This window comes from Heterodontus francisci, chromosome 8 (genome assembly GCF_036365525.1).
Source record: "Heterodontus francisci isolate sHetFra1 chromosome 8, sHetFra1.hap1, whole genome shotgun sequence".
Lineage (NCBI taxonomy): Eukaryota > Metazoa > Chordata > Chondrichthyes > Heterodontiformes > Heterodontidae > Heterodontus > Heterodontus francisci.
In genome coordinates, this window is record NC_090378.1 from 84369500 (window position 1) to 84393869 (window position 24370).

Genomic DNA, 24370 nt, shown 5'->3' on the forward strand with positions numbered 1-24370 from the left:
TATCTCCTCCCTTGCCTCACATAGCAGCCTGGGATACATCTCATCTGGGCCTGGGGATTAATCCACTTTTAAGCCCGCTAAAACCGTTAATACCTCCTCCCTTTCAATGCTAATTTGTTTAGTATATCACAATCTCCCTCCCTGATCGCTACACCTACATCGTCCTTCTCCATAGTGAACACAGATGAAAAGTAATCATTTAAAACCTCACCTACGTCCTCCGGCTCCACACACAGATTGCCACTTTGGTCCCTAATGGGCCCCACTCTTTCCCTGGTTATATTCCTGCCCTTAATATACTTATAAAACGCCTTGGGATTTTCCTTTATCTTGCCCACCAGTACTTTTTCATGCACCCTCTTCGCTCTCCTAATTACATTTTTAAGTACCCTCTACACTTTCTATACTCCTCTAGGGCCTCCACTGTTTTCAGCCCTTGAATCTGCCCTAAGCCTCCTTTTTTTCCTTATCCAATCCTTTATATCCCTTGACATCCAGGGTTCCCTGGACTTGTTGGTCCTACCCTTCACCTTTATGGCAACATGTTGGCCCTGAACTCTCACTAGTTCCTTTTTGAATGACTCCCACTGGTCTGATGTAGACTTTCCTACAAGTAGCTGTTCCCAGTCCACTTTGGCCAGATCCTGTTTTATCATATTGAAATCGGCCTTCCCCCAATTCAGTACCTTTATTTCCGGTCCATCTTTGTCCTTTTCCATAACTACAATAATCTTACAGAGTTATGGTCACTATCCCCAAAATGTTCCCCCACTGACACTTCTACCACTTGTCTGGCTTCATTCCCTAGGATTAAATCCAGTACAGCCCCTTCTCTTGCAGGACTTTCAACGTGCTGGCTCAAAAAGTCCTCCTGTATGCACTTTAAGAGTTCTGTCCCCTTTAAGCCTTTTGCACTAAGACTATCTCAGTTAATATTGGGGAAGTTGAAATCCTCTACTATTATTATCCTATTGTTTTTACACCTCTCTGAGATTTGCCTACATATCTGCTCCTCTATCTCCCCCTGACTATTTGGAGGCCTGTAGTGCACTCCCAGCCAAGTGATTGTCCCCTTTTTGTTTTTAAGTTCTACCCATATGGTCTCATTTGAGGAACCATCTAAGATATCATCCCTCCTTACTGCAGTAATTGACTCCTTGATCAACAGTGCAATGCCACCTCCTCTTTTACACCTCCCCCTGTCATGCCTGAAGATTCGATATCCTGGAATATTGAGCTGCCAGTCCTGCCCTTCCCTCAACCTGTCTCTGTGATAGCAATAATATCATATTCTCATGTGTTAATCAACGCCCTCAATTCAACTGCCTTACTTGTAATACTCCTTGCGTTAAAATAGATGTAATCCAGCCTTGCATTGTTCGCTTGTGCCTTAACAGGTCTATATTTGCTCTGCCTTCCAGACTGACTTAATTTCTTTTCTAGATTTGGCTGTGCATCACCCCCTACTGTACCTCTACTCTGTATCCACCCTCCCCCAACAGCACTAGCAAACATCCCAGCAAGGATGTTGGTCCCATTCCAGGTCAGGTGCAACCCGTCCAACTTGTCCAGGTTCCATCTTCACCAGAAACAGACCCAGTGATCCAGGAAACTAAAGCCCTCCCTCCTGCACGATGTCTTCAGCCACGTATTCATCTGCTCAATCCTCCTATTCCTGTCCTCACTAGCACATGGCACCGGAGAGATTACAACCTTTGAGGCCCTGCTTTTTAATCTGCTACCTAGCTCCCTAAATTCATGTTGCAGGACCTCATCCCTCTTTCTACCTACATCGTTGGTACCAATGTGAACCCATGACCTCTGACTGTTCACCCTCCCACTTCAGAATGTCCTGCAGCGCTCCGTACATCCTTGACCTGAGCACCAGGGAGGCAACATTGCATCCTGAAGTCACATTTAGGGCCACAGAAACGCCTATCTGTACCCCTTACAATAGAATCCCATATCACTATTGCTGTCCACTCCTTTTCCTCCCTTTCTGTGCAGCTGAGCCACCCGTGGTGCCACAGATTTGGCTCCTGTTGCAGACCTCTGAGAGGCTATCTCTCCCAACAGTACTCAAAGCAGAATATCTGTTAGAGAGGGAGATGGATCCGGGGACTCCTGCACTACCTGCCCAGTTCTTCTACTCTGCCTGGTGGTCACCCACGCCCTTTCTGCCTGAGTAGTCTTTACCTGCGGTGTGACCACCTCCCTGTACATGCTAGTCATGATGATCTCAGCCTTGTGGATACTCCACAATGTCCCCAGCCGCCATTCCAGATCCGAAACGCAGCTTTCGAGTAGCTGCAGCTGGAGACACTTTCTGCATATGTGTTCACCTTGGACACAGGAAGTGTCCCTGATTTCCCACATCGTACAGGAGGAGCACTCCACGTTGCTGAGCTGCCCTGCCATGACTTACCCTTAATTTACTCCAAAAAATTGAGATTATTTATACTCGGGACTTTGATTCCCTAAAAACCACTACTTACTATATTAAAAAAATGAGTCTGGACTCGTGCAATGGATGGCACCGATCCCTCACTAACCTATACATAGAATCATAGAATCATAGAAAGTTTAAGGCACAGAAAGAGGCCACTTGGACCATTGTGACTGTGCCGGCCAAAAAATGGTCCACCTATTCTAATCCTACCTTACAGCATTTGGTCCAGAGCCCTGCAGATTACAGCACTTGAGGTGCATATCCAGACTCCTATTTATTGAGTTGAGGGTCTCTGCCTCAACTACCATTTCAGACAGTGAATTCCAGACCCCTATCACCCGCTGGGCGAAAAGGTTTTTCTCACCTCCCCTCTAATTTTTTTTACCAATCACTTTAAATCTATGCCCCCTCATCACAGACCTCTCTACTAAGGTGAATAGGCCCTTCACCTCCACTCTATCCAGGCCCCTCAAAATTTTGTACATTTCAATCAGATCTCTCCTCAGCCTTCTCTGTTCCAAGGAGAACAACCCCAGCCTATCCAATCTTTGCTCATAGCTGCATTTTTCCAGTCCTGGCAACATCTTCGAAAATCTCCTCTGTACCCTCTCTAGTGCAATTACATCCTTTCTGTAATGAGGTGACCAGAACTGCACACAGTACTCAAGTTGTGGCCTAACCAATGAGTTATACAGTTTCAGTATAACCCCCTCGCTCTTGTATTCTATACCTCGGCTAATAAAGGAAAGGATTCCATATGCCTTCTTAACCACCTTATTGACCTGTCTGCTACCTTCAGGGATCTGCGGACATTCACTCCAAGATCCATCACCTCCTCTATACCTCTCAGTATTCTCCCATTAATCGTGTATTCCTTTGCCTTGTTTGACCTCCCCAAATGCGTCACCTCACACTTCTCCAGGTTGAATTCCATTTGCCACTTTTCTGCCCATCTGACCAGACCATCAATATCTTCCTGCAGCCTACAGCTATCCTCCTCACTATCCACCACACGGCCAATCTTTGTGTCGTCCGCAAATTTCTTGATCATGCCCCCTATATTTACATCCAAATCGTTTATACCACAAAAAACAGGGGACCCAGTACTGAGCCCTATGGAACGCCACTGGAAACAGCCCTCCAGTCGCTTAAACTGCCGTCAACAATTACCCTTTGTTTCCTGCCACTGAGCCAATTTGGTATCCACCTTGCTGCATTTACCTGTATCCCATGGGATTTTATTTTTTAAACCAGTCTGCCATGTGGAACCTTGTCAAAAGCCTTGCTAAAATCCATGTAGACCACATCAACTGCACTACCCTCATCTATCTCCTTGTTACTTCGAGTCATAGAGAGATACAGCACTGAAACAGGCACTTCAGCCCACCAAGTCTTTGCTGACCATCAACCACCCATTTATACTAATCCTACATTATTCCCTACCACATCCCTCCTACATTAATCCCATATTCCCTACCATTCTCCTACTACACTACAGGCAATTTACAATGGCCAATTTACCTAGCAACCTGCAAGTCTTTGGCGGTGGGAGGAAACCGGAGCACCCGGCGGAAACCCATGCGGCCACAGGGAGAATTTGCAAACTCCACATAGGCAGTACCCAGAACCTAACCCAGGTCGCTGGAGCTGTGAGACTGCGGTACTAACCACTGTGCCACCCAAAAAATTCTTCAAAAAATTCGATCAAGTTGGTAAACTTCGATCTTCCTTTAACAAATCCATGCTGACTATCCTTGATTAACCTGTGCCTTTCTAAGTGACAGTTTATCCTGTCTCTCAGAATAGATTCAAATGATTTGCCCACTACTAAGTTTAGACTGACTGGCCTGTAATTATTCGATCTATCCTTCTCCCCCTTTTTGAACAGGTACAACATTAGCAGTTCTCCAATCCTCCGGCACCACACCTGTATCCAATGAGGACTGGAAAATGGTGGTCAGACCCTCTGCTATTTCCTTTCTTGCTTCTTTTAACAGCCTAGGGTACATTTCATATGGCCCTGGTGATTTATCAACTTTTAAGGATGCTAATCCCATAAAAACTTCCTCTCTCCCTATGTTTATCACATCCAATACTTCACACTCTTCCTCCTTAAATACAATATCTGCATCGTCCTGCTCTTTTGTGAAGACAGAAACAACGTATTCATTAAGAACCATACCAATATCTTCCATTCCTACACATAGGTTACCTTTTTGATCTTTTATGGGCCCTACTCTCTCCTTAGTTATCCTCTTACTCTTAATGTATTGATAAATCATCTTTGGGTTCACCTTGATTTTGCTTGCTAATATTTTTCATGCCCTCTCTTTGCTTTCCTAATTTCCTTCTTGATTTCACCCCTCCACTTTCTATACTCCTCTCGGCAGTCTGCAGTATTAGTTTAGAGATACAGCACTGAAACAGGCCCTTCGGCCCACCGTGTCTGTGCCGACCATCAACCACCCTTTTATACTAATCCTACACTAATCCCATATTCCTACCACATCCCCACCTGTCCCTATATTTCCCTACCACCTACCTACACTAGGGGCAATTGCTAATGGCCAATTTACCTATCAACCTGCAAGTTTTTGGCATGTGGGAGGAAACCGGAGCACCCGGAGGAAACCCACGCAGACACAGGGAGAACTTGCAAACTCCACACAGGCAGTACCCAGAATTGAACCCGGGACACTGGAGCTGTGAGGCTGCGGTGCTAACCACTGCGCCACTGTGCCACTGTTCTCGGTGTCGGACATAAGCTTTCCTTTTCTGCCTTATCTTACCCTGTAGGCTCCTTGACATCCCTGGGGCTCTAGATTTGCCTGCCTCACCCATTTTCTTTGTGGGAACATGTTTACCCTGAATGCCTTGAATCTCCCCTTTGAATGCCTCCCACTGTTCTGACACTGATTTACCTTCAAGTAGCTGTTTCCGGTTCATTTTTGCTAAATCATTCCTCAGTTTAGAAAAATTGGCCTTGCCCCGATTGAGAACTCTAACTCCTGTTCTATCTTTGTCCTTTTCCATAATTATGTTAAAACTGACTGAATAATGATCACTACCACTAAAATGCTCTCCCACTGCCACTCCTTCCACCTGCCCATCTTCATTGCCTGAAACTAAGTCTAAAACTGTGCTCTCTCTTGTTGGACTTGCTACATACTGGGCAAAAAAGTTCTCCTGAATGCACCTCAAGAATTCTGCTCCCTCAATTCCTTTCACACTAAAACTATCCCAGTTAATATTGGCGTAGTTAAATTGCGCTACTGTTACTGCCCTATTGTTCTTGCACTTCTCGGAGATTTGCTTACATATCTGCTCTTCTATCACCCTCTGACTTTTTGGGGGGTCTATAGTACATTCCCAGCACTGTGATTGCCCCTATTTTGTTCCTTAGCTCAATCCATATGGCCTCATTTGATGAACTTTCCAACATATCATCCCTCCTCACAGCTGTAATAGTTTCCTTGACCAAAATAGCCTCCCCCCCACTCCTTTCTTACCCCATCCCTATCATGTCTGAAAGCCCTGTAACCCAGGAACGTTAAGCTGCCATTCCTGTCCCTCCTTAAGCCATGTTTCTCAGTATGTTATCATACTGCCACGTGTCTATCTGTGCCCTCAGCTCATCTGCTTTATTTGCTATACTCCTTGCATTGAAATAGATATCCTTGAGCATTGCCAAACTCTTTTTTTTATTTTCTAACCCTCGTTTCCTCTGTCTTCCAGAGTCATCCATTAGCTTTCTAACTTCCATTTTCATTTCTGATTTTGTCCCAACTGAGTCTACCCTCAGGTCCCCATCCCCCTGCCAAACTAGTTTAAACACTCCCCAACAGCACTAGCAAAATGTCCTGCAAGGAACAATGTCCCAGGAATCTAAAGCCCTACCTTCTGCACCATCTTTCCAGCCATGCATTCATCTGTCTTATCCTTCTATTTCTATACTCACTTGCACGTGGAACTGGGAGTAATCTGGAGATTACTACTTTTGAGGTCCTGCTTACTAATTTCTTACCTAGCTCCCTAAATTCTGACTGCAAGACCACATCTCTCGTTCTACCTATGTCGTTGGTTCCGATGTCGACCACGACTGCTGGATGTTCACCCTCCCCCTTCAGGATGCTCTGCAGCCTCTCAGTGACATCCTTGACCCTGGCACAAGGGAGGCAGTACACCATCCTGGATTCACATTGCGGCCACAGAAACGCCAGTCTGTTCCCCTGACTATTGAATCACCTATCACTATGGCTCTTCCAGTCTTCCCTGTACCCCACTTTGCAGCTGAGCCATCCGTGGTGCCATCGGGTTGGCTCTGGCTGCACGCCCCAGGTGAAGCATCAGTTTCCTCAGTAATCAGAACTGAATACCTGTTGGAGAGTGAGATGCACTCAGGGGTCTCCTGCACTACCTGACTAATTCTTTTTGACTGCCTGGTGGTTGCCCATTCCCTCTCTTCCTGCATACTCTTAAGCTGTGGGGTGATCACATCTATAAACATGCTATCCATGTAGCTCTCATCCTCATGAATGCAGCGCAGTGTCGCCAGCTGCCGCTCAAGTTCCAAAACCTGCAGCTCAAGCTGTTTCAATTGACGACACTTCCTGCACAAATGGTTCTCCAGGATACGGGAAGCATCCTGGAGCTCCCACATAGCACAGAAGGCGCACTCTCGAGGTTGAAGCAACCCTGCCATATCTTTATTTATTATTTGACCCTTTGCTACTGCTAAAAAAACCTTACCAATACTACAACACCTTAGAATTATTAATAAAACCTTCTAGATCTGAAAAATCCTACTAAAAATCAATACAGTTCACTAGTTAAAATAAACCTTACTCACAAAAAAAACTAGCTACTCACTTGTTCCTTATTATTAAGCTATTTACACACACTTCCTAATAGTGGTATACTAACTCAGCTATTTACTGATACTCCCTTAACAGCAGTTACTCACCAACCAATCACCTTGCAGCTTTCCTGTGATGCTACTGTTCGCTTTGTTTTCAAACTCCTTCGTGCCAGGACTCCTCTCCGCTGCTCTCCTGGAAGGTAAGTGCTTACATGTTAAAAAAACATGCATAGTATGCGGTCACTTAGAAAGCTGATTCCTTCCTGTCGAGAGCAAAGTACCTTGGATGCTGGAAATCTGAAATAAAAACAGAAAGTGCTGGAAATACTCAGCAGGTCTGGCAGCAATTGTGGAGAGAGAAACAGAGTTAACGTTTCAGGTCTGTGACCCTGCGTTAGAACGATCTAACGTTCCGACGGGTGCTGCCAGACCTGCTGAATATGTCCAGCGTTTTCTGTTTTTTTTATTTCCTTCCTATCAAATCTATGTGTTTTGTGTGGCCCTTGTATTGTTGCTCAGAAGTTGCGAACCTGACTTTAAAGCAAGTCACATTTGTTCATCTGACCAGGATGGTGCTGAATGTCAGGGAAAGTCCTATGCAAGTCTCAATTTTTTTTCTCAAAAATATACTTTATTCATAAAAATCTGTAAAAAAAATACATTACTAACAGTTCAAAACAGCACCAAGTTGACATTCCAGAAAGTGCAAAGGAAATCAGTTTTCTTCAATACGAGAGTGAGTTGCCTCGCAACCCTTCCATTCCATTTTCAATACCATGTACATTTTACAGCAAAACCATATTTGGTGCATACAGCCCAAGGGGTTTTCCATGATTCCAGCCCCTCAATTCACTATGGCAGGAGGACCTTACACAGTGGTCTTTCCCCATTGAGCCTTTGCCGCGGCTGCCGCAAGCTTTCGTGCGTCCCTCAGCGCATTGTTCTGAACCTTGGAATGTGCCAGTCTGCAACACTCATTCGTGGATATCTCTTTGCGCTGGAAGACCAGCAAGTTTCGGGCAGACCAAAGAGCGTCTTTCACCGAATTGATGGTCCTCCAGCAGCAGCTGATGTTTATCTCGGTGTGAGTCCCTGGAAAAAACCCGTAGAGCACAGACTCCTGTGTTACAGAGCTGCTTGGGATGAACCTCGATAAAAACCACTGCATCTCTTTCCACACCTGCTTTGCAAAGACACATTCCAGTCTGTTCCCCACCACAGCCACCTCGAGGGCAGCGAATGGAGGGGGCGAGACTCCGGGCATGCAGGAGGGATCTGACGGGGAGAGCTCTTCTCACCACCAGCCAAGCTACGTCTCGGTGCTTGTTTGAAAGTTCTGGTGATGAGGCATTCTGCCAAATGACTTTGGCAGTCTGCTCGGGGAACCATCCGACAGGATCCACCGTCTCCTTTTCCCGTAGGGCCTTGAGGACATTCCGTGCAGACCACTGCCTGATGGATTTGTGGTCAAAAGTGTTTTTCTGCACAAACTTTTCCACGAAGGATAGGTGGTATGGCACAGTCCAACTGGATGGAGTGTTCCGCGGCAATGTGATCAGATCCATCCTTCACAACACCGGGGACAGATAGAACCTCAGCACGTAGTGACACTTGGAGTTTGCATACTGGGGCTGTACGCACAGCTTGATGCAGCTGCACACGAAGGTGGTCATCAGGATGAGGGCGACGTTGGGTACATTCTTCACGTCCTTATCCAGAGGTTTGAACATCGTATCCCTCCTGACCCGGTCCATTTTGCATCTCCAGATAAAGCAGAAAATGGCTCGGGTGACCGCCAAGGCGCAGGAGTGGGGTATGGGCCAGAACTGCGCCACGTACAGCAACAACGTGAGCGCCTCGCACCTGATGACCAGGTTCTTACCCACAATGGAGAAAGAATGCTGCTCCCACATGCTCAGTTTATGGTGTATAATGGCTACTTGCTCCTTCCAGGTTTTGCCACACGCCCAGGCCCTTCTGAACCATATCCCTAGCACCTTTACGTAGTCTGACCTGACGGTGAAGGGGAAAAAGGATCGGTCGGCCCAGTTCCCAAAGAACATGGCCTCGCTCTTGCTGCGATTTACTTTGGCTCCCGAGGCCAGTTCGAACTGGTCGCAGATGCTCATCAGTCTGCGCACGACAGCGGATCCGAGCAGAAGACGGCGACGTCTTCCATGTACAGGGAGATTTTCACCTGAGTGCCTCCGCTGCCTGGGATTGTCATCACTCTTAAGCCCACATCCTTCCTAGTGGACTCAGCAAAAGGTTTGATACAGCAAACAAACAAGACCGGGGAGAGAGGACAGCCCTGTCTGACTCCAGATATGATCGGGAAACTGATTCCCACCCATTGATTGAGACTGCGCTACTGATGTTTATGTAGAGCAGTTTGATCCAATTGCAGATTCCCTCCCCAAACCCCATTTTGGAAAGCACGTCCATCATGTAGGTGTGCGATATCCTGTCAAAAGCCTTCTCCTGGTCCAGGCTGATGAGGCAGGTGTCCACCCTCCTGTCCCGTACATAGGCGATCGTATCCCTGAGTAGCGAGAGACTATCGGAGATCTTCCTGCCGGGTACAGTACAGGTCTGGTCAGGGTGAATCACCAACTCTAGTGCAGACTTGACCCGACTGGCGACGACTTTGGACCGAATCTTGTAGTCTACATTAAACAGTGAGATGGACCGCCAATTTCTGATTTCCACCCTCTCCTCCTTCCACTTGTAGATGAGGGTGATGATGACTTTCCTCATGGATTCGGACATGCTGCCGGCTAGAAGCATACTCTCGTACACTTCCAGCAGGTCTGAGCCGATCCAGTCCCAAAAAGCCGTATACAACTCAACCGGTAAGCCATCGCTTCCAGGAGTTTTACTCGTCTCGAAGGACCTGACGGCCTTTGTCAGCTCGTCCAGAGTTACCGGTTTGTCCAGACTCTCCTGCACGCTGTCATCTGAGACCTCTGTGATAGATGACAGGAAGGACTGGGAGACCGTGCTGTTCATGGGCTTCACGTTGTACAGCCCAGCATAAAAGGATTTGCTGATCCTTAGTATGTCAGAATGCAATGACATTACTGAGCCATCCTCTTCCTTCAAGCTGCTGATTACAGAGCTCTCTGTGTGTACCTTTTGGAAGAAGTAACGCGAGCACGTCTCATCCTGCTCAACAGAGCGGACTCTGGACTGGAAGATGATCTTGGAGGTCTCTGTGGCAAAGAGCGAGGCCTGCTGACTCTTCACCTCTTGGAGATCCTCCTTGAGCTCGACTGCAGCCGGAGCAGATTTGGCTTTCTTTTCTGGAGTCGGGACATTTCCCTCTGTCTCTCTCTTGCCCTCTGAACACCTTTGAGGATAAAGAACCAGTTGGACTGTGCCGTACCACCTATCCTTTGTGGGGAAGTTTCTGCGGGAAAACACCTTTGACCACAAGTCCATCAGGCAGTGGTCTGCACAGAATGTCCTCAAGGCCCTACGGGAAAAGGAGATGGTGGATCCTGTCGGATGGTTCCCCGAGCAGACTGCCAAAGACGCAGCTTGGCTGATGGTGAGAAGGGCCCTCCCCGTGAGATCCCTCCTACATGCCCAGAGTCTCACCCTCGCCACACGCTGCCCTAGAGGTGGCTGTGGTAGGGAAGAGATAGTTGCCTATCTCCTTCTGGAATGCGTCTTTGCAAAGCAGGTGTGGAAAGAGATGCAGTGGTTTTTGTCGAGGTTCATCCCAAGCAGCTCTGTAACACAGGAGTCTGTGCTCTGCGGGCTGTTCCCAGGGATGCACACTGAGATAAACATCAACTGCTGCTGGAGGACTATCAATTTGGTGTAAGACGCTCTTTCATCTGCCCGAAACGTGCTGGTCTTTCAGCAAAAAGAGTTGTCCACGACCGAGTGTTGCAGACTGGCACATTCCAAGGTCCAGGACTACGTGCTGAGGGACGCACTAAAGTTTGAGGCAGCTGCAGCAAAGGCTCAATGGAGAAAGACCACTGTGTAAGGTCCTCCCACCAAAGTGAACTGAGGGGCTGGACCCATGGGAAACCCCTCGGGCTGCACCAAATATGGGTTTGCTGTAAAATGTACATGGCCTGTAAAATGGAATGGATGGGCTGTGAGGCAACTCACTCCTGTATCGAAGAAAACTGATTTCTTTTGCACTTTTTGGAATGTCAACTTGGTGCTGTTTTGTAATGCATTTTTTTTTACAGAATTGTATGAGAAAAAAGCCTTGTCCCATCGGCTTGGCCCTAGTGCTATTTATTATCTTCATTCTGATCAACCTTTCAACAGCTCTTGAAAACATTATTTAATATAAATACCACATAATAACAGTTCAATTGTATTTCCCAAGACTAATTAACTTCTGCTTTTACAAACATTTTAAGGACATTTAAAGCCAGTTTTTATTGACAATTTAAGAAGCCAGGCTATTTCCTATATTAAATCAGTGACTACACTTCAAAATACTTCATTGGATATGAAGCGCTTTGCGGTCGAGAAAGGCGATATTCTAAATGTGAGTTTTTTCTTTTTCTATCCTTCATGTTTTGTTTTAAGTGTACAAGTGATAAAAATCAGTAGAAAAATGGACTCTAAACACCTTGGTGAATTTAGTGAAAGCCACAAAAAAATCAGAGATCAGTAACATTCCCTTGGCTCGCCGCGTGCATCATGTCAAATTCTGGGTCCTTGAGGCGTTTTGGTCAGCCGGCGTCTCTTTATTTAGGTCATTGGCTAAATTTAGTCTGGCATCGCATTTCGCCCAGGATCACAGCGTCGAGCCGTTCTGGTGAACAAGCAGCTCCCGGAGAGCTTCACCCTCGGTGATCGAGGCGCTGTCTGAGATACAACAGGTCTGACCGTGACTGAGATCAGTATCTGCAACTTTTTAAAAAATCAAATTCACTCCGTTTACAGTCAAGCTGTTTTGCTTTTAGTATCGGTGCCAAATCAGGCAATTGGACAGATTGGCAGAGGCAGAACAATAAATCTAATGATTCCTCAGTCCACACAGCAGCTGGTACAGGGACCGGGTTCAGGATCGCGAAGCAGTCGATCCCGGTTTCCAACTGAGGGCTCAAGCTGTGGCTCTAAAAAAAAGACTTTCGTGCACTCGCCTCTGACTGTGTGAGACTCCCGCTGCCGTCTTTCGGCATTTTATTGATCTCTGGTGTTGTTTGCAGCCTCCCTCCGCCTTGAGATCCGCTCGGTCCATGCGGTGACCCTGCCTGAAAGCATGACAGAGGTGGTGGTGTGTGCCGGCTCGGTTTGCACGGTTAAAGCACTTTGGGAAGGAAGGATTCAAAGGCTGAATGAAGATCTCGAGAAAGAAAAAGAGCGGTCGAAACGGAAGTCGCTGAGGGGGTGAGTGCTGGGAGCTGCTGCAGGTTTAGAATCAATTCTTTTCTTAATGCTGAAAGTGTCAGCTCCTGATGATTTCATCTCTTTTCAGGTTAACGATGGTGTGGCAGAACCGAATAAACCTGGCCAGGCTTAAAGAGAAAGTGGTTACTGAAGAGGGAAGAATTTTGCTGAGGATTGAGAAGGAGGAATGGAAGGTCGGTAACTTGTATCAAAAGTAAGATGAAAGCGATTTGGGACGTGCTGAGGGAAGCTGGATAAACACACGAAAGAGAAAGAAATAGAGGGTTAGATGAAGATGGGTGGAAGGAGGCTCATGTGGGGCACAAACGCCCGCATAGACTAGTTGGGCTGAATGGCCTGTTTCTGTGCTGTATATTCTATGCAATGAGTTTGAATGAATATATTCCACCTACAAACTCTCAGTGATGGGCACTGGTATCACAAGATGAACCAGAGCCCGATTTCCCCCACTCTGGAGAGAATCTCAATGTATCCCCCATTAACTAAAGAGCCAAAATATTCCTGCAAAGCACGATTTTGTTAAACAGTTGTTTAAAACAGCTCTCAAACAAGCACAAAAAAATCTCAGCTGCTATTCTACTGGTGTCCAATTCTTTTGCCCAGATTTTGTGGTGTTTTTTGATGGCAAACTGCCAGCGTTTGCCACCATTGCCCTTCTGAATCTGATGGCAACTTTAGCACAAAGGCAGATTAACTGGAAATCCTGAAGTTATGGTCGGGCACTCACTGCTCTGCTACAGGCTGCACTGTGGATTCCGTCACCAGTGCCAGTAATCATTGAAATTAGTTGATGTGGCGAAAACATCCCCCTTTCCACTCTCACAGAAAACTTACCAAAAAAAAATTACACCATGTTCAATCAGGTTTTGAACAGCAATCTGAGTAATAACTACTGCTGAACAACAGAGTTGGCCCTGAGAAAATATATTTGTAGAGTGTTATTAAATGTCATCATTAAAATTAGTTACTATATTTTTATACTAAATGTTTAAAATAATCACTGACTAGTCACTGACCTCTCAAAGAACAAAGAACAGTACAGCACAGGAACAGGCCATTCGGCCCTCCAAGCCTGCGCCGATCTTGATGCCTGCCTAAACTAAAACCTTCTGCATTTCTGGGGATCGTATCCCTCTATTCTCATCCTATTCATGCATTTGTCAAGATGCCTCTTAAACGTCATTATCGTACCTGCTTCCACCACCTCCCCCGGCAGCAAGTTCCAGGCACTCACCACCCTCTGTGTAAAGAACTTGCCTCGCACATCCCCTCTAAACTTTGCCCCTCTCACCTTAAACCTATGTCCCCTAGTAACTGACTCTTCCACCCTGGGAAAAAGCTTCTGACTATCCACACTGTCCATGCCGCTCATAACTTTGTAAATCTCTATCATGTCACCCCTCCACCTCCGTCGTTCCAGTGAAAACAATCCGAGTTTATCCAACCTCTCCTCATAGCTAATGCCCTCCAGACCAGGGAACATCCTGGTAAACCTCCTCTGTACCCTCTCCAAAGCCTCCACGTCCTTCTGGTAGTGTGGCGACCAGAATTGCACGCAATATTCTAAGTGTGGCCTAACTAAAGTTCTATACAGCTGCAGCATGACTTGCCAATTTTTATACTCTATGCCCCAATCGATGAAGGCAAGCATGCCGTATGCCTTCTTGACTACCTTATCCACCTGCGTTGCCACTTTCAGTGACCTGTGGACCTGTACGCCCAGATCTCTCTGCCTGTCAATACTCCTAAGGGTTCTGCCATTTACTGTAAACGTCCCACCTGTATTAGATCTTCCAAAATGCATGACCTCACATTTGTCCGGATTAAACTCCATCTGCCATTTCTCCGCCCAAGTCTCCAACCGATCAATATCCTCCTGTATCCTCTGACAATCCTCATCACTATCCGCAACTCCGCCAACCTTTGTGTCGTCCACAAACTTACTAATCAGACCAGCTACATTTTCCTCTAAATCATTTATATATACTCCAAAGAGCAAAGGTCCCATCACTGATCCCTGCGGAACACCACTAGTCACAGCCCTCCATTCAGAAAAGCACCCTTCCACTGCTCCCCTCTGTCTTCTATGACGGAGCCAGTTCTGTATCCATCTTGCCAGCTCACCTCTGATCCCGTGTGACTTCACCTTTTGCACCAGTCTGCCATGAGGGATCTTGTCAAAGGCTTTACTGAAGTCCATATCGATAACATCCACTGCCCTTCCTTCATCAATCATCTTCGTCACATCCTCAAAAAACTCAATCAAATTAGTGAGACACGACCTCCCCTTCACAAAACCATGCTGCCTCTCGCTAATAAGTTCATTTGTTTCCAAATGGGAGTAAATCCTGTCCCGAAGAATCCTCTCTAATAATTTCCCTACCACTGATGTAAAGCTCACCGGCCTATAATTTCCTGGATTATCCTTGCTACCCTTCTTAAACAAAGGTGCTCTCTGCTAAGGCGAATAGACCCTTCACCTCCACTCTATCCAGGTCCCCCAAAATTTTGTACATTTCAATCAGATCTCCCCTCAGCCTTCCCTGTTCCAAGGAGAACAACCCCAGCCTATCCAATCTTTGCTCATAGCTGCATTTCTCCAGTCCTGCCAACATCCTTGTAAATCTCCTCTGTACCCTCTCTACTGCAATTACATCCTTTCTGTAATGACGTGACTAGAACTGCACACAGTACTCATGTTGTGGCCTAACCAATGAGTTCCAGCTGTTCCAGCATAACCTCCCTGCTCTTATATTCTGTACCTCGGCTAATAAAGGAAAGGATTCCGTATGCCTTCTTAATCGCCTTATCGACCTGACCTGCTACCTTCAGGAATCTGTGGACATTCACTCCAAGTCCCTCACTTCCTCTACACTTCTCAGTATTTTCCCATTAATCGTATATTCCTTTGCCTTGTTTGACGTCCCCAAATGCATCATCTCACAATTCTCCAAGTTGAATTCCATTTGCCACTTTTCTGCCCACCTGACCAGACCATCAATATCTTCCTGCAGCCTACAGCTATCCTCCTCGCTATCTACCACACGGCCAACCTTTGTGTCATCTGCAAACTTCTTGATTATGCCCCCTACATTTACATCCAAATCATTAATATACAGCACAAAAAGCAGGGGACCCAGTACTGAGCCCTGCGGAACGCCACTGGAAACAGCCCTCCAGTCGCTAAAACAGCCGTCAACAATTACCCTTTGTTTCCTGCCACTGAGCCAATTTTGTATCCACCTTGCTGCATTTCCCTGTATCCCATGGGATTTTGTTTTTTTAACCAGTCTGCCATGTGGGACCTTGTCAAAAGCCTTGCTAAAATCTATGTAGACCACATCCACTGCACTACCCTCATCTATCTTCCTTGTTACTTCTTCAAAAAATTCGATCAAGTTGATCAAACAAGATCTTCCTTTAACAAATCCATGCTGACTATCCTTGATTAATTTGTGCCTTTCTAAGTGACAGTTTATCCTGGCTCTCAGAATTGATTCCAATAATTTGCCCACTACTGAGGTTAGACTGACTGGCCTGTAATTATTCGGTCTATCCTTCGATCCCTTTTTAACCAGAGGTACAATGTTAGCACATCTCCAATCCTCCAGCACCACACCTGCATCCAGTGAGGACTGGAAAATCATGGTCAGACCCTCTGCTATTTCCTGTCTTGCTTCTTTAAACAGCCTCGGATACATTTCATCTGGCCCTGGTGATTTATCAACTTTCAAGGATGCTAATCCCATTAATACTTCCTTTCTCCCTATGTTTATCATATCCAATACTTCAAACTCTTCCTCCTTAAATACAATACCGGCATCGTCCCACTCTTTTGTGAAGACAGACGCAAAGTATTCATTAAGAACCATACCAATATCTTCCATTCCTTATCACCAGGTTACCTTTTTGGTCTTTTATAGGCCCTACTCTCTCCTTAGTTATCCTCTTACTCTCAATGTATTGATAAAACATCTTTGGGTTCACCTTGATTTTGCTTGCTAATATTTTTTCATGCCCTCTCTTTGCTTTCCTAATTTCCTTTTTGATATCACCCCTCCACTTTTTATACTCCTCTCGGCTTTCTGTAGTATTGAGTTCTCGGTGTCGGACATAAGCTTTTCTTTTCTGCCTTTTCTTACCCTGTCGGCTCCTTAACATCCATGGGGCTCTAGATTTGGCTGCCTCACCCCTTTTTCTTTGTGGGAACATGTTTACCCTGAAACCCTTGAATCTCCCCTTTGAATGCCTCCCACTCTTCTGACACTGATTTACCTTCAAGTAACTGTTTCCAGTCCACTTTCGCTAAATCACTCCTCAGTTTAGTAAAATTGACCTTACCCCAATTGAGAACTCTAACTCCTGTTCTATCTCTGTCCTTTTCCATAATTATGTTAAAACTGACTGAATAATGATCACAACCACCAAATGCTCTCCCACTGCCACTCCTTCCACCTGCCCATCTTCATTGCCTGAAACCAAGTCTAAAACTGCGCCCTCTCTTGTTTGACTTGCTACATACTGGGCAAAAACGTTCTCCTGAATGCACCTGGATTCATTAATGGATTTCTGTCTGTGAGAATTCTGTAAATGTGATAGGCTGCTTGGATAGTTAGTTGACATAACTGCAGCTCCTCGCTGGGAATCCCAATTATAGAATCCACTGCATGGCAAAAGGATTTAAAGATCTCGTCACAGAGATCTCGGTGAGGCTTTCTTTGAGGTCAGCAGCTTTTGTAATGACTATAAAATCCAGGCCATTGGTTGGAAGTTGACTTTCACCTCTTGTCATAACAAAGGAAGCCAATTGGTGTCTTCTGTGGCTGAAGTGCAGCCCATTAAATATAATGATCGGCCGCCCTGATGGGCTAGGTTTCAAAATTTGATGCCTGTAGTTACAGTGAGAATATTAGTGAGCATACTGATAAGGTAAAATGTGGTCCCAATATAGTTACTATTTTTTGATTCTTGAGCTTTGAAAGGTTGACTACTCAATCTAATGCTGACTCTTGACAGCAGGGTTTCCTTCACATCCTGGTATTTGGTCTGTTGAAGGATAAATTTAAACATCTGATACTAGAAGTGTTCAACAAAGCATGGTGAGAAAAATAACAGGACAATAAATTGATTCTGATGAACATTGATGGAATTTCTAAAGTGTTCAAATACAAACACTGTTAGAGATCCAGAATCATGTGACAGATGCAATGTAGCTGCTCATTGTGGAGAAATAGTAAACAAGATTTAGACTTAAACTGACATACAGAGAGCACCTGAACCTAGGTATCAGCATTGGCTCAATGGTAGCATTTTCACCTCTCAGTCTGTTGTTGATGGATTCAAGTTCCACTCTAGAGATTGGGGCACTTAGGGTTCACTTCAGTGCATTATTGAGAGAGTGTTGTACTGTTACAGATGTTGTCTTTCCTTTGTGGATGAAACAGTAAACTGAGGCACTATTTACTCTCTTAGGTGGACATGAAAGATTGCATTGCACTATTTAAAGAAGAGCAGGGGAGTTTTCCTCAGTGTCCTGGCCAACATTTATTCCTCAACCAGCATCACTAAAACATGCAATCTAGTTATTAATCTCATTGCTGCTTATGGTACCTTGTTGACACAAATTGGTAACCATGTTTCTCTACATTACAACAGTGACCACACATTGAAAGTATTTAATTGGCTGTAAAGTGTTTTGGGAACTCCTGAAATCATGGAGGGTGCTATATAAATGTGATGTGATTATAGCATTCTCATTTTTATGGATTGGTGTAATAACGGATTCCACTGATCTACATTGCTTTCATTGATCTCACCAAAGCCTTTGACCTCGTCAGCAGACGTGGTCTCTTCAGACTACTAGAAAAGATCGGATGTCCACCAAAGCTACTAAGTATCATCACCTCATTCCATGACAATATGAAAGGCACAATTCAACATGGTGGCTCCTCATCAGAGCCCTTTCCTATCCTGAGTGGTGTGAAACAGGGCTGTGTTCTCGCACCCACACTTTTTGGGATTTTCTTCTCCCTGCTGCTTTCACATGCGTTCAAATCCTCTGAAGAAGGAATTTTCCTCCACACAAGATCAGGGGGCAGGTTGTTCAACCTTGCCCGTCTAAGAGCGAAGTCCAAAGTACGGAAAGTCCTCATCAGAGAACTCCTCTTTGCTGACGATGCTGCTTTAACATCTCACACTGAAGAATGCCTGCAGAGTCTCATCGACAGGTTTGCGTCTGCCTGCAATGAATTTGGCCTAACCATCAGCCTCAAGAAAACGAACATCATGGGGCAGGATGTCAGAAATGCTCCATCCATCAATATTGGCGACCACGCTCTGGAAGTGGTTCAAGAGTTCACCTACCTAGGCTCAACTATCACCAGTAACCTGTCTCTAGATGCAGAAATCAACAAGCGCATGGGTAAGGCTTCCACTGCTATGTTCAGACTGGCCAAGAGAGTGTGGGAAAATGGCGCACTGACACGGAACACAAAAGTCCGAGTGTATCAGGCCTGTGTCCTCAGTACCTTGCTCTACGGCAGCGAGGCCTGGACAACGTATGCCAGCCAAGAGCGACGTCTCAATTCATTCCATCTTCGCTGCCTTCGGAGAATACTTGGCATCAGGTGGCAGGACTATATCTCCAACACAGAAGTCCTTGAAGCGGCCAACATCCCCAGCTTATACACACTACTGAGTCAGCGGCGCTTGAGATGGCTTGGCCATGTGAGCCGCATGGAAGATGGCAGGATCCCCAAAGACACATTATACAGCGAGCTCGCCACTGGTATCAGACCCACCGGCCGTCCATGTCTCCGTTATAAAGACGTCTGCAAACGCGACATGAAATCGTGTGACATTGATCACAAGTCGTGGGAGTCAGTTGCCAGCATTCGCCAGAGCTGGCGGGCAGCCATAAAGACAGGGCTAAATTGTGGCGAGTCGAAGAGACTTAGTAGTTGGCAGGAAAAAAGACAGAGGCGCAAGGGGAGAGCCAACTGTGCAACAGCCCCAACAAACAAATTTCTCTGCAGCACCTGTGGAAGAGCCTGTCACTCCAGAATTGGCCTTTATAGCCACTCCAGGCGCTGCTTCACAAACCACTGACCACCTCCAGGCGCGTATCCATTGTCTCTCGAGATAAGGAGGCCCAAAAGATATGGTGAATATGATTACCGAGCATATAATGTAGAAACTCACAGAACAACAGGGGGTGGGGGGGGTGGGGGAAGCATAATCATTCTATCAAAATGAGGGCAATATGGGATCAATTGGCTTTCACCTCAAAAAAATTTAAATGTATCTTCAGTTTTTAAATCATCTTTCATTAACAGGAACCTCATATGACATAAATTGAATAATTAACATTTTAATAGTTAAGAAACTTTGCCTCTTCTACATTTCAACACCTTTCCCCCAGCTTTTAAAATTCCTTTTTACAGCACTGAAACAGGCCCTTCGGCCCATCGAGTCTGTGCCGATCAAGAACCACCCATTTATACTAACCCTACAGTAATCCCATATTCCCTACCACCTACCCACACTAGGGGCAATTTACAATGGCCAATTTACCTATCACCTGCAAGTCTTTGGCTGTGGGAGGAAACCGGAGCACCCGGCGAAAACCCACGTGGTCACAGGGAGAACTTGCAAACTCCGCACAGGCAGTACGCAGAATTGAACCCGGGTCCCTGGAGCTGTGAGGCTGCGGTGCTAACCACTGCGCCACTGTGCCGCCCCAAATCTGAAAACATTGATTGATTCTTACTGCGATACAGATCCATAAGCATTGGCTGCACTCAAATATTTCACCTAAGCGACCATTCTTTGTGTGATATATTGAAGTTGGGTTAGCTCAGTTGATTTAGTGTTGGATCCAGCACGGAAGGTCCTAGGTTTAAACTCTGGTAGAGGTTACATTGTACATAAAACAGGGAGAAACAGGGACAATGTGGCCAGGAGACTGGGTGAAGTGTTTGCCAAACTGGCACAGATCAAACATTTGTCTGGAAGAGATGGCTAATTTCTCTCTCTTGTGCTGAACAGTGAATTTTGGCAAGTTATTCAACTGAGGTGAGGTAGGACCAATCCTAACTCAGCTCAATTATTGGATATTAGAGAGGTAACATACTTTAAAACAAGGCTACCCATATTCATAATGGACTACTTATCAGACACAGGCTGCTACAGTTTTACATCCATTCTATGCAGAAACATGGAATAAGATATCAAGAATAAGATTTAGGATTATCTGTACTACAATAACCTAGCAAACAGCTAGTAACAAGGCTTTACAACAACAACTTGCACTTAACATTGTAAAACATCCCAAAGGCACTTCATAGAAGTGTTACCAAACAAACTTTGACACTGAGCCACATAAGGACATATTAGAACAGGTGGTCAAAGAACTAGGTTTTAAGGAGGAGAGAGAGGTGACAAAGTGGAGACGTGTAAGGAGGGAATAATTAGACAGGGATAATCCTGCCTGACCAACCTTCTTGATATGAAGTGGCAACTCAAATTAACTGCAGTAAACCTACAATATTTATAATTAGATCTTAAAAATACATTTGATAAAATTCCATACGGAAAGCTCAAGGCTGTGGGGATTCAGGGCAAAACTTGGGAATGGATAAGAAATTAGTTGAAGGGTAGAAAACAACAAGTACTGATTAAAGGGGTGATGTTGGGCGGGGGGGGGGGGGGGGTGGAAGTGGGGTGGGGCAGGCATAGAGTTGGCTTCATTATTTTTTGACTTCACATCAATCACTTTGATGCAGAAATACAATGAAAATTGCTGAAATTTGTAGACAATACTAAACTGGTGGCAGGATGGAAATTACAGAATGAGTTAAACAAAATATGTGAGTGGACTGAACAATGACAGATGAAATTTAATGCAGACAAGTCTAAAATATGGCACATAGGTAATGTGCATACTTCCACGACAGTATTGAATGAAATAGCTTAGGATGAACTTGAAAGCGACCTAGGAATCTTAATAACTCGAAGCTCAACATGTCTAACAACATCATCAGAATGTTGAATTATGCAGCCAAAACAGTAGAATATCGACTAGAGGGAGTTGTGATTAAACTGTACAGTGTTCTAGTCAGGATGTACCTCAAGTACTGTGTCCAGTTCTGGTTACCAAGAAACAAGAGCCACCAGGCTCAGTGTGCTAAATTTACCAACTGGGATGTACAGACAAGAAGGTCCTGATTTTCACAAGGTAATTACAGATGAGGAAGGCAATTCAGCCCATCTTAATTTATCCATCCAGAACAAGCCGAGACTCCTCCAACTGATGTATCTGTTTGTCAGATTATTCCAGGGTTTTTGCCTCCACCTTTCTGCCTGGATGTCCATTGCAAGTGCTGATCACTCTTGGCATGAAGATATTAAGAGAGAAAGAAAGACTTGCAATTATATAGCACCTTTCACAACCTCAGACATCCTAAAGTGCTTTGCAGCCAATTAACTAATTTTGAAGTGTAGCCATGATATCAGTCCTAAATTACCTCTTAAAAATTTGACCATGTGCCCCCTTGTCCTAAATGGTTTAAAGTTTTCTCCCCTTTATTGTTGTATAAGTCTACATGATCAGCTCTCAAATGCATCCTCAGCAGGTTGAAGTTTCTTCATAACTCAGCCTATTAAAACTAGGGATCAACCTTGTGGCTTTTCTTTGCCCTATAGTCTGTAGGAACGGTGAGTTGGAGGGGTAGAGGGAGCAAACTGGAAGAGACGAAACATATCTCATTCACTTGTTAGGTCATTCTATACCACATTTCTGATCAGTGAGAGAAGCCTGGTGATTCGCACCAAAGCCTCTGCCAGTGCTATTCTAGAATGTGTCCGAAAGTAGCCCGGTTTTAGTCTGCCTCTGATTATTGCTTTTCTCTTTCAAGTTGACTACGATACCATGTTAGATGAGATAGTACAGGTGCAACCCTGTGATATCTAGTTTAGCTTATTACTGTTATGCCAGCAGAACCCTTTTAATTTGTAATCTTTATTGTGCTGGATGCTAACATTTTACTTTATTTCTCAGTCACTACCAGATGCATTACAACAAATGACATATTTACAAGAGTGGCAGATCCACAGAACAGGCTTGGAAATTATTCCTCGATTTGTTGGAAAATTCGACAATATTCTTGTGCTGGATTTGTCACGAAATTCAGTCAAAGAGATTCCAAAGGAAATAGGTTTGCATTCATTTTAAGTGAATTTTGGCCAGTCCTGGCGAGTAGTACTATTTTCTTATTGTCCGTATGTTGTTTCTATATTCAGTAGATTCATCGAAATTATTTCACATATTTTATCTTAGCATCATAAAAGCTTACAGCACAGAAGACAGACATTTGGGCCATCATGCCTGTGCTGACACTTAGAAAGAGTCCCACAGCCTCACATTTTGGTCTGTAACCCTGTCCTCATCCTCAAGTACCTGGCCAACTCCCTTTTAAAATTATTTATCGAATCAGCTTCCACCACCTTTTAAGGTAGAGTGTTCGAAAATCCGACAACTCACTGAGTGAAAAAAAATTTCCTCATCTCCCCATTGAATCTTTTGTCAATCATTGTGAATCTATTATCTCTGGTTATTGATCCACTGACCAGAGCGAATAGTTTTGCTCTATTTACTCGATTAAAACCTCTCATCATCCTGAAAACCTCTAATTGGTCATCTCTTAGCATTCTCTGTTCTAAGGAGAGCAGTCTTAACTTTTCCAATCTTTCCTTATAACTGAAGCCCTTTGTCCCTGGTAACATCCTGATAAACCTCCTCTGTGTTCATTCTAAATCCTTTACATCATTCCTGAAGTGTGGTGCCCAGAATTGTCTACAATATTCCAACTGAGGCCTAACCAGTGATTTACAAAGTTTTTTTTTTATTCATTCATGGGATGTAGGCGTCACTGGCCAGGCCAGCATTTATTGCCCATCCATAATTGTCCTTCAGAAGGTGGTGGTGAGCTGCCTTCTTGAACCGCTGCAGTCCATTTGGGGTAGGTATACCCACAGTGCTGTTAGGAAGGGAGTTCCAGGATTTTGACCCAGCGGCAGTGAAGGAACGGTGATATAGTTCCAAGTCAGGATGGTGTGTGACTTGGACGGGAACTTGCAGGTGGTGGTGTTCCCATGTATTTGCTGCCCTTGTCCTTCTAGTTGGTAGAGGTCGTGGGTTTGGAAGGTGCTGTCTAAGGAGCCTTGGTGCATTGCTGCTGTGCATCTTGTAGATGGTACACACTGCTTCCTCTGTGCGTCGGTGGTGGAGGGAGTGAATGTTTGTAGATGGGGTGCCAATCAAGCGGGCTGCTTTGTCCTGGATGGTGTCGAGCTTCTTGAGTGTTGTTGGAGCTGCACCCATCCAGGCAAGTGGATCAATAACCAGAGATAATAGATTCACAATGATTGACAAAAGATCCATCACACTCCTGACTTGTGCCTTGTAGATGGTGGACAGGCTTTGGGGAGTCAGGAGGTGAGTTACTCGCCTCAGGATTCCTAGCCTCTGACCTGCTCTTGTAGCTATGGTATTTATATGGCTACTCCAGTTCAGCTTCTGGTCAATGGTAGCCCCTAGGATGTTGATAGTGGGGGATTCAGCGATGGTAATGCCGTTGAATGTCAAGGGGAGATGGTTAGATTCTCTCTTGTTGGAAATG

The 24370-nt window shown here is 45.1% G+C and overlaps 1 protein-coding gene across 1 annotated transcript in view; it reads left to right on the forward strand.

The window, feature by feature from the left end:
* Positions 1-12543: 12543 nt before the first annotated feature.
* lrrc39 (leucine rich repeat containing 39) overlaps positions 12544-24370 on the forward strand; it is a 36771-nt gene continuing 24944 nt past the window's right edge. Inside the window, exons 1-3 of the mRNA XM_068037568.1 lie at positions 12544-12671; positions 12760-12865; positions 22750-22906. Coding sequence (XP_067893669.1) covers positions 12544-12671; positions 12760-12865; positions 22750-22906 — 391 coding nt within the window. The remainder of the gene's footprint in view (positions 12672-12759; positions 12866-22749; positions 22907-24370) is intronic.